This window comes from Sesamum indicum, linkage group LG5 (genome assembly GCF_026168435.1).
Source record: "Sesamum indicum cultivar Baizhima isolate 11 linkage group LG5, ASM2616843v1, whole genome shotgun sequence".
In the NCBI taxonomy this organism is placed as follows: Eukaryota; Viridiplantae; Streptophyta; class Magnoliopsida; order Lamiales; family Pedaliaceae; genus Sesamum; species Sesamum indicum.
In genome coordinates, this window is record NC_142661.1 from 17650243 (window position 1) to 17661626 (window position 11384).

Consider the following 11384-nt stretch of genomic DNA (forward strand, 5'->3'; position numbering starts at 1 on the left):
AGTAACCTTGGCAATAAAATTTATGTCATAATCTAAATCAATTATATAACAAATGAATACCAAAGTCATTTGGTTGATAGGAAATGATCAATCGCATGACACTTGCAATAAAAACTTGCTATATATCTATTTCATTGTGGTGCAATCAAGAATCGAAAAATGTGAGATTTAGTTGTCGTCAGATTGGAATGTTGGGAAACAATAAAAATCCATTTTGCAGGAGATATCATGACGAAGATGGGGAAGACTGTCAATGGAAACGATGCTAAACATCTCACAGAAGCAAACACTTATGATGATCATCTTCCTCCGTTGGTACGCGCACTAAAGGCTTCAGCAGAGAGAAAAACAGTTGCTTTTCACTTTCCAGGGCATAAAAGAGGGCAAGCTGCACCGTCACCTTTAGCTGAACTCATCGGCACAAAGCCCTTTCTCCATGATGTTACTGAGCTGCCAGACCTGGACAGGTTTTTCTCCCCAAAGGGTCCTCTTCTGGAAGCCAAAAGGCTGGCTGCAGAGCTGTTTGGAGCGAAAGAGACGTGGTTTCTAGTTGGGGGCACTAGTTGCGGTGTTCAGGCAGCCATTATGGCCACTTGCTCGCCCAGGGATACTATTATCCTGCCGCGGAACGCCCATGTTTCCGCCACTACAGGTGTGATATTTTCTGGAGCCATGCCAAAATACATAGTTCCGCAGTATAATTCTGAATGGGATATTGCTGCTGGGATCACACCCTCCCAGGTATGTACATCATTGCATATATTTTTGGCCTTTTATCTTATCATTTGCAGTATGTTGTATCAAGGACTAGTTGCAATAATTTCATTGAAAAGGTAGGAAAAAATGCAATTTAGTTTTGTAAGTTAGGGAGGGTTACAATTTTGGTCTTATTCAAATTAGAATTTACAATTCAGTCTTATAACTTTAAAAATTATAGTAATTTTAGTCCAATAATTGTAACTGTCGATTAATGCACATCTATGCTGTGTATAACTAAAAAAGGGTAAAATGGTGTCTCAATTATTTTGATATGTCCGTTTTCATATTAATTTAATTTATTAACTTTCCACCCATTCATCTAACTTCCCATTCCCCATTATCTTTCAATAGTTATTATTTTTCTTGAAAAGATTTGTTTATTTTTTTGTCACCATTTTTTTATAAATTTAATATTTATTTATTTATTATTTTGCATATAGTATATTAAATAATAAAATTTTATATAATATTTTATTTTGAATAATATTTACATAAGTTGCAAACACATATATGATAGAACTTACAAATATTATTTTTTATTTTAAATCTTATTGCATCTTCTGTTGGAAAAAATCCAAAAATGGAATATAATTATCAAATACAGGTGAAATCGGCAATCCGAGAATCAAAAGCGAGTGGTCGGAAAGTGGGTGCAGTTTTCGTCACATCCCCTACCTACAACGGGATCTGTAGCAACCTGAGCGAGATTTCAAAAGTATGCCATTCTCAAGGAATCCCTCTGATCGTCGACGAGGCGCATGGAGCTCACTTCAAATTCCATCCTGAAATGCCTAAAACAGCACTGGATCAAGGGGCCGACATTTCCATACAATCTACTCACAAAGTTTTGTGCTCCTTTTCACAGACATCGATGCTTCATATTTCAGGCGAAAATATTGACAGAGAAAGACTCCACAAATGCCTACACGCCCTTCAGTCCACCAGCCCCAGTTGGCTTTTCTTAGCCTCATTGGATGCTGCCAGGCACCAACTAAGCACCGACTCCACTGCCTTCAATGAAGCAGTTAATTTGGCTAATGTAGCCAAAATCTTGATCCGTAAAATTCCAGGGATTTATGTTCTTGATCTTTCAGCATTCCCCGGCTTCTCAAGCATGGACCCTTTGCGTGTCACGATTGGTGTCTGGCAGCTGGGCCTGTCGGGTTTCCAGGCGAATGAAATATTGGACAATGATCTTGGGATCATCCCTGAACTCGTCAGCACAAACTCTGTGACTCTAGCATTTAGCCAGGGAACAACTGGTGAGCATGTTCAGAGACTCGTGTCTGGATTGAAGCATTTATCGGGGAAATTTTCTACAGTAAACCGTGGTAATGCAGTTACTGAAAAAGCACGGCCGTACGATGATCCTATCATGAGTTTGAATCCTAGAGAGGCCTTCTTTGCTAGCAAGACAAGAATGAAGTTCAAGGATTGCAGTGGAGAAGTCTGTGGAGAGTTCCTTTGCCCTTACCCGCCAGGAATTCCAGTTCTTGTACCTGGTGAAGTGATTACTGAGAAAGCATTGGATTATCTGCAGCAAATAAAAAGCCATGGTGGTTTTATAATTGGAGCTGCTGATCCTCAACTTGACTACATTGTTGTGTGCAAAACAAGCCACTAGTAATGAGAAAAAAAAATCATGGTACATACATAGGGAAAGATGCAGCCCGCTCCCTGTGATATGGGATATATGTAAAACAACTCCATATGAAAAAATAATTAAGCAAAAAATTTCTTATATGACGTGGTGTAATGTACATTTGAGTTATTACTATTAGTATGTATTAAGAAACTTTAGAATAAATGAAATAAAAATCGTTGTCAAATTTGAGTTTGTAATAGAAAATATTTTATTAGTGTAATAACAATAACACAAATGCTCTGCATATGTAATAAATATTAAGTAAATCATATTGCAAAAATCTAAAAGATAAAAGTGCAGATTTCAGTAACAGATATAACTTTCGCAACATTAGTTTTACTGATGTTATTGTTAATAATAACCCAATATTCAACACAGTAGTGCAAACTTAAAAATAAAATAACACTTCTTAGTAGTTATTTATAGTAATAGTTGAGATTATTAATGTATTAGATGATCATTATGTTTTATATGCATTCATCGTGTTTATATATTCGATAAAAGTCATAACAATTTTTGTATAATTAACTGGGAAAATATATCATAATTCAATGGATTGTATAGAGAAAATGTTCCAGAACATAATCTAATGTTACATTTGGACGAAAAGATTACGATCCAAACAAAAATGTGAGAGAATGATTTCAAACGACTTATTAAATATATTATAAATGTTTTAAATTCTTTGTAATTTAAAATTACTCAAACAAAATTTAAAATTCTTAACTCCAAATTATCAATTAAAAAGCATAAAATTCTTTAAAAATGATCAAGATTATAAATTCTTGAGGTATTTTTTTTTTTGAGAAAATTCTCGAGTAGATTAAATGACCTTAAAAAACTCCCCCATAAAGTTGAGGCCTTTTTTTCTCCAGTACAAAGATGGGCCTGTTGTTTATGAATATGTTGGTGGATTTCTAGCAAAGTCCTTTGGGGAAACCCTGTGACATACGATAAAGATCGGCCCAACAAGAATGTAATTACTCTATAAAAGATAAAAGGAATAGCATTAATCCTGTGTAAAGAACGTTTACGTATTCAGAGACACGCAGTGGATCCGCTTTCCTTCTGGATATGGTGGGTTTCTTTCGTTTTTCTCCTGAAAACAGACAAGATTTGGAGAGGAAAGTTTCAAAAAATGCTAATATATCATACTCCTTTTGCAGAGCTTGAGTCTGAGTATTTGCAGTAATTACTGGAGTTTCAGGGTCAGCAGTACTCCAAGAGCTTGTATCTCCCAGGTGGGTTCCTGGAGAAGTGTAATGTTTTTATCAGCTCAGTTGATTATACTTAAACCTTTTGCTTTTTACTTTAGATGTTTCTTGGTACCAACAAAAGCTAGCCCAAGAATAGGAAACAGAATTATGTGCTCACTCGGATTCTGTTTGAATTTCGGTGGGTGTTTAAAGATAACTCTTGGCAATATGTAGTTTAATGCGCCCAGTTAATCTTTTGGAGTGATCAAAAATTGGTGGGTTGTTAGTTTGCTATCAGTGCAAGTAGTTTACGAAACGTTGGTTGTGCAGCTTAATTTCACTAACCATTGCTACTAAGAGAATAGAGTGAACCTGGTAGAGATGATATGGTTGAGTCTAACTCTCACTTGAAGAGATTGAACTATTGGAACCATTGAAGAGATGAATGATTGCTTTTCATATTTCATTCAAATTGATGCATGTCACTAAGCCTAGGAGGAGTTGATTCAGTACTGTGTTTATGTGGGTGCATCTTGCAAATAACTGATTGGTTACCAATTATGTCGGATAAAGATTCGATTATGTGAAAGATGTTTATCCTTTTATGTATTTTGCAGGAGAGACTTCAAGTAGCACAAGGGGAGAAGCAAGAACAGAAGGGACAGAGTGGAATTTTAGAATTTGAAAAAAACCTTTTTTTCCTTAAATAGAGCGCTTTTTAAAACATAAATGTGAGGACATACAAAGTGAAAAAAGGGCAAAACCCCCATGCAACACAACATTGATTGGGTCACATGCTACACCAAGTACTAGTGATTGAAGTATACTTTGATTTGTGTGTATAATTTATTTATTTTTATATATGTTTGTTTAATTGAATGAAAAATAAAATGGATAACTTGATTAGAGATGATAAAATTAATTAACTTTAAATGTATATGAATAGAAAAATATTAGAACATTAATTAATTAAATGAAGATTGTAATTTGTTGAAAGATATAATTAAGGGAATTTTATAGTAGTTATTTTAAAGGGTCTTCTCGTTAATAAATAGTATAGATACATTAACTACATATGTAATTATATATATATATATATATATATTACGCTCTAGTATTATTTTGTGATTTGTGCCGAGCTAAGATGGGTTAGCCCAGGTGTCATGGGCAGACTCTTCTGTCTCATAGTGGAATGTATTTTTTATATATTTTTTGCCTGTGCGGCATCTCAGGTTACACCAAACCTTCGACCAGCCTTCGCACACTCAGAGTATACCGACTGTCCGTTGCGTGTCTTTGACACTGAAGCTCGCTAGCGTGACATCTGAACACATGCCTGCGCGGTACCGCGTGCTCTTGCGCTCGCCTATCCAAAATGCCCATGTTCGCCGAGGCTCTCGGCACTCACGCCTTAGCATCTCTTAGCGGCTGGTCCCGACTAGCTAGTCTGCCGCCATGCGTCGGCCCACAATCTCGGAACCTGCCGACGCATATCTCGATGGCAAGGAGCATCCTCGCTCCGCCTCAGCATTACGGTGCTATGCATGCGCCCGCAACGCCCATCTCATGCCCAACGCTCACTCGGCGCACGCCTTTGTCGTGGCCGCCTTCTATGCCTCGCCCGAATAGGACCGCATCATAAGTTCGAGGCCCATTCGATATGCCGACATCCTGCCTTGATCTCGCTCGGCATGCCTTCTTACCTTTCGGCGTGGCTTCATACTTTGCCCACAGAACGGCGTTGTCCCATGACCGCTCATCTTAGCCAACAGACCCCCATGGACGACTAGAACTTGATAGCGCGTGCCATGAGTTGGATCACGTGGTCTTGGAATGCTTGCTTTGATCATCCATTCGCATGAGAGGTGTTCCCCTGATATCCTGCAGCCCGTGGGGCAACCTTGTGAGTCACACCGAGCCTCTCGGCCGCTTTTGCGCCCAACATAGGCCATCCTGGCCCTACGCTGCCCGTCAGGTTTCCATGCCTTTTGTGGACTCTAAGCACTCCTTTGAGCTGCCTAGAGTCGGCTCTTGAAGGCCCCCATCATCCCCCCAAGAGATGCTCATTAGTACAGACGTTGTCTCATGCCACTGCCGTCGTGCACGGGGAGGGCTGGCTGGAGCTAATCACTACATGCCCCCTTATAATAGGTTTAAAAATATTTTTTCTTGTTCCAAGAGTAGAACACTGAAATGGCCAAGAGAAAACTTTTTCCGCATCTCATTCAACCGACGTCTAAATCATATGTTGCTTGAACCATACCGTAGCCTACGACTTCCACATCATAACTATAGAGTTTCAGCCCCATCTGATCATCCATGGCTGAGGAGTTGCCCGCGCAATACTCTAAAACTACAGTTTCGCCACTGCACTGCAAACTCTGAACATCATTGTCGTTTCCTACTCAAACGGAACCGTCTACCTCTGAAACATCTTGGAGGCGCTCCCAACACTCCAAGGATCTCGCCAATGAAATAGTTTGGCAAATCTCCAAGGATAAAGCACTCTGTTTCACACATTTCTCTCCTGCTCTCGTGCAGGGTGGCGCCTGATCATCGCCCTTATATCTTCGTGGCCAAATGTCCTCGGAATGACTTCATACTTGGCGGATAGCATCCCCACACGTTAAGGAAGTTTCCATACGAACATTATTGCAATCCCCAATCAGTAAGAGTCTCTGCTCGAAGGTCGTTTGCTCACCTGCGTACTGGCCGGCATCCCCTAACCGCCCGCATGTCCTTCGCAAGTCACAGCCGTCCGTTTAGCCCAAGGAGCGGCCAGTGGCACCAGGTCAAGGTAGGCCAAGCCCACTTGGCCGGATGGAGGCCCAGCTAGAGAGAGTTCAATTAAGTAAGGGATGGTTTATTTTCGTATTTGAAGTAAATGATCGATAGAGTCAGATTAAAAAAAAAATATAAAACAGAATAAAATTTAATAATTTTATACAGTTTTTATCGTGATATATAATCTGGTGGATTGGAAAATCTGTAAAATATTTGTTGTTTACATAGTAAGATAAATTTGAGATAAAAATATAAAATTTTCAAATTTTCCTTAATGACTATATATTTTTTAATTCTTTTAAATTTAGATTAACTAATAACATTTTAAAACATCTTATGATATATTTTATAATTTATAAAGTATCATAGAATATTTAATAATTTTTAAAATAAATATTAAATGCTTATAAACTCAGCCAAAAAGATTTCGAGTTTCTAACTTATTTTTGCCTAGAATTAATAAATTAATTTAGACATAACTATACCAATATTATTCTAGTACCACAAATGTGTTTGTAAGAGTTAGGAGAAAATAAGATTTATTGCAAGAAAATCAGTGACGTGAATTTATACACATGATGTGTGGTGTGATGGTATTATTTCCAACCAACTTACCAAACTTTACTTGGTACTGTCACAAATTCTAGCTAAAATTTTTATAACTCAAATACGAAAAAGAAAGATCTTTTACTTATAAATAACGATTTATGACACCAAACAACAAAATTTTTATGTCGATAATATACCTAAGTTAATTTTATTTTGTTTACTCGTTCTTTTTTAAATGTGATATCTCAATTTATATATTTTTATTATTATGTATAATATATTTTAAAATACAAAAAATTCTTTATTATATGAATACAGGAACGACTTATCATAATGACTAGTATTAAAATAAATAAACTCCCCTACTCTTACATGCATGCATCTTAAATTTTTTGCGTGCAAGAATAGAAGCAATGCTTATGCACCATCATAGAATTAGTGACAGGTACATATCTAATTAAAGTGACCACAAACAATTTTAACATGTCTACTCCTTTAACTTCTCTTCTTTATAGTAATAATTTACCATGTTCATAAATAAATAGAAAGTTTGAATACCTTGACATGTTCTATGTTTTTTTAATTTTTGGTAACAAAAATTATAATCTTAAAAATACTTATATAATTATTAATATATATTTATTTCAGGCCACTCAAATTTTTCTTCTGAATATATGGCTCTCGAAACTGAAAAAAAAGGCGAATCCTGTAAATTATAATTACTCTTATTATTATATCTTTTAAAATCATCATACAGTTACCATATGTAGGATTATTGTGTCAACCAATCATATTACAAATTATAAAAAATAAAAATAATACTTACTCACCTATTGATGCTCCCTTAGAAATGTATATGATAATTCTTATATAATAAAAATAGATATAATTAATTTAAATTTGACTAGAGTATGCTAAACTAGCCCATAGAATAGGGTTTAGCATTTATTCCGCGAGTCGAATGGTTTGTTAACTATTAAATTGTAGGACTTGTTAACTTATGATTTTTCAATTTGTTAATAATGATTGTAACTCTTTATTAATAATGATTATTAAATCTTTGGGCGATACCAATTGCCCAAATTAAATACAGTGTCGTGGTCCAAGTGGGGGGGGGGGGGCGGAATTAATTTGTTTTTTAAAAAATAATTTTATTCTATTATAAATTATAATATCATTAAAAAATATATTCAACATGTCTTCCATTTCATTTCAATCGTCACAAAGGTCTAAAAATTTCTGAATTATGTCCTTGACACAAAAAATATATTCTTATAAAACTAAAATACGTAATATAAAAATATATAACACAATGAAGGTAAGATCAAAACTCAGCATTAAGATTAAAGCCTTATAAATTGCATTATATAATCGTACTGTGTTTTAAAAATTCAGCTAAAACCCCCTCTATGAGTTTAAAAAATAGGTAAAGGCTCTTTTTTGTATTCTTAAATGTAGCACATATGTCCCTCATTGTTAATTGAAACTAACGGCATTAACTTTTTTTTTTTTATCAAAAGATCATTATGTCCTTATCTATTATATATTATGTCAAATTATATTTTTTCATCCGAATTGTACACCTTTTTATACTTTTTCATTTAAACTTTTGCAAAACTTACTATCTCAATTTTGTTAAATTTGCACTTTACCTTATATGCCATTTTTTAAACAATGTTTCTGTCAAAAAATATCACATGTAGTGCATATATAATGTTTCAGGTCAATGTAGTGATGTTATTCCAAAATGTGCATTGCATGTGATGTTTTTCGGTAGAAAAATCAACTAAAAAAATTATATATAAAAAAATGCAAATTTTATAAAGTTGAGATGGTAAGTAGTAATTAAAAAAAAATTAGATAGCAAAGTGTAAAAACAAAAATAGTTTGTATAATATATTATAATTTTCTCTATGTATTATTTCTTATTAAACGATCGTTGGCTATTTTTTATTGCATAAAGAGCGTAGAATCTAATCAATCCATTTCAACCATCAAAATTTGAATTTATAAAAAAATTAAGGGTCTACATTTAACTAATTTTGATATATATAATATTTATAATTCTAAGTTATAAAAAATAAATTATTATTTCTATAATAAAATTAATAAAATAAACCCAACCCACCCACCCCAACCCTCCCTCTGCGCGCTGCCCAGCAATCTAGACCCCGATTGCCCAGTGGAGATTTAGACGACGATGACGATTTGGGCGATACAATTGTCGCCGTCCCCTAGATTACTTTTTTATTTAAATGTTCAATTTTAAGTTTTTAATAAATTTGAAAAATTATTTATTTTTTATAAATTTTTTTAATTATTTATAATAAATAATATAATTTATTTAGATATATTTAAAAATTAATTAATAATTTCAATTACTTAATACTACATAATTATTATAATTGATTAGTATCTATATTTAAATAAATATATATTTAAATTTGAAAATAAATTTTAGTATATTAATATTGTATAATGTTTTTATTTAATTAATTTTTTAATTCAAATTATAGATTTTTAAAAAATATATAATTTTTTTGGCATTTAGTATATAAATTCATATACTTAAGATCAAATTTATTTAGTTTCTTAGGAAGGATGAAAATACAAAAAAAAGCCACGAAAAACACCTTCAAACCAATATAAATAAATTAAAGGGGGTGACTTATACAAACAATGAGAGTATTATCATCAATTTTAATTCAAAATTAGGGTCAAAAGTTGCCAAAACATGCCATTTCGCATTAAGCGCCACCTTCTGTTAATTTCTAATAGAAAGGGGTTTCGCATAGGAGTTTTCAAACTGCGGAAGGCTTTAGCTTAATTTTAAAATACAAAGATTTTTTTAGCCATTTCGAAAAATGACGAGGGGGTAAAATGCAATCTGGCTAAGGTTAAATACAAAATAAACATGATAAACGTATAAGTTTTTAACCAAAATACATGGCTTTAATTTCGTCTAAGAAATGATTTTTTTTTTTCCTAATCTATCATAGCCACAAAATTTTTTAAAATTATAAAAACAATTCCAAATGTTTCAGACACATTTGACGTATCGGACACCGGATTCCTTTTTTTCTTATTTTTTTAATTTATTATTTATTTTTGAACAGGACATTGTGTCGGAGTCGCGTCCGTGGAGCATCCGTATTCAATATGTATGAGACACTACATATAAGATTGATTTTTTGAAGAATCAATTGTTATAATTTAGAGGACTAAAATTATATTTTTTCATATATATATATATATTGTATACTGTATGTTCAATCAATTTATGTCCTCTGGTAATTGTTTCAGATAGCTGAATCTAGTTGTACTTATGCCCATAAACAATACAAAAAGCAGTACTATAGCACCATATTATCATTTAATTCCATCCATTTTAGCTAAAAGTTAACAACTATATAAGTCAATAGTTGCAGATGAAAGATGAGAACAAGCAAATCATCGCACCCCGGAAAAGGTTTGTGCTGTGCAGATTCATTGTAGCTCGTAAGTCTCTCCAACAATCCAACCCAAGAAACTGACATGAATTCGTCTGTCGGATTATTTCATTATATGTAAAAACGTACGTCGTTGCATGAATATTTTGTCAACCATGCTTTTATTTATAATAATATTTTGTCTCTTGATGAATGGTATAATTATATTTAAACCCTTATAGTTTGAGAAATTACATCTAGTACTTCTATAGTTTGCTTCCGTCTAATAAATAAGTTCTAATATTAACAAAAAAATTAGAAAAAAAATCTATAACTACTTCTGATTGACTTATTACTGATTTATTGTAAGTCAAATAAATCTTTTTATGATCAAATTACCCTCATATATTTTCACGCGTTAATGCATGTGAGCAGGTATATCTTTACCGTTATAAAGGTAGTTTAGCCGAAAAAAATTATTTAACCTACAATAAGCCAGTAATAAGTCAATCAAGGGTAACTATCAATTTTCATTCAGTTTTTTGGTTAATATCAGCAAATTTAATGAATTTTGACTAACGGAGTGACTTATTTGTTAGACGGAAGCGAACTTTAAGGGTGCTAGATGTAATTTTTTAGACCATAAAAAATGTAGATATAATTATACAAAAGTTTAGGGGTTAGGAGTGTAATTATCCCTATATATTATTCATAAACACATCTTTCCTGCAACTTATTTGTAATGAAGAAACGGTAGACATGTTATATTAAAACGTTACCATATATTAACATAAACTGCATGAGATCGTCAACTGGTGCCAATTCACTTTTTTCCCACATTACATTGTTTTGTTAACTAAGTAACCTTGGCAATTAAATATGTGTTAATCCAAATCAAATTAAAAAACAAATGAATACGAAAGTATGATAGGAAATGACCAATCGCATGACACTTGTAATAAAAACTTGCTATATATCTATTTCATTGTGGTCCAATTAACAACCGAAAAATGTGAGATTTAG

The 11384-nt window shown here is 33.4% G+C and overlaps 1 protein-coding gene across 1 annotated transcript; it reads left to right on the plus strand.

Moving 5' to 3' along the window:
• Positions 1 to 226: 226 nt before the first annotated feature.
• Positions 227 to 2481, plus strand: LOC105161781 (uncharacterized). Its single transcript, XM_011079593.3, has 2 exons — positions 227 to 741; positions 1364 to 2481. Exons 1-2 carry the CDS (start codon positions 229 to 231, stop codon positions 2381 to 2383), a joined length of 1533 nt encoding a protein of 510 aa, XP_011077895.2. The 5' UTR covers positions 227 to 228; the 3' UTR covers positions 2384 to 2481.
• Positions 2482 to 11384: the final 8903 nt, after the last annotated feature.

What these genes read in the sequence shown, in the direction of transcription:
- LOC105161781 (XM_011079593.3), top strand. Translation starts at nt 229, where the DNA reads ATGACGAAGATGGGGAAGACTGTCAATGGAAACGATGCTAAACATCTC. An exon ending in CTGGGATCACACCCTCCCAG is followed by an intron (nt 742 to 1,363) that starts GTATGTACATCA and finishes TATCAAATACAG; the next exon opens with GTGAAATCGGCAATCCGAGA.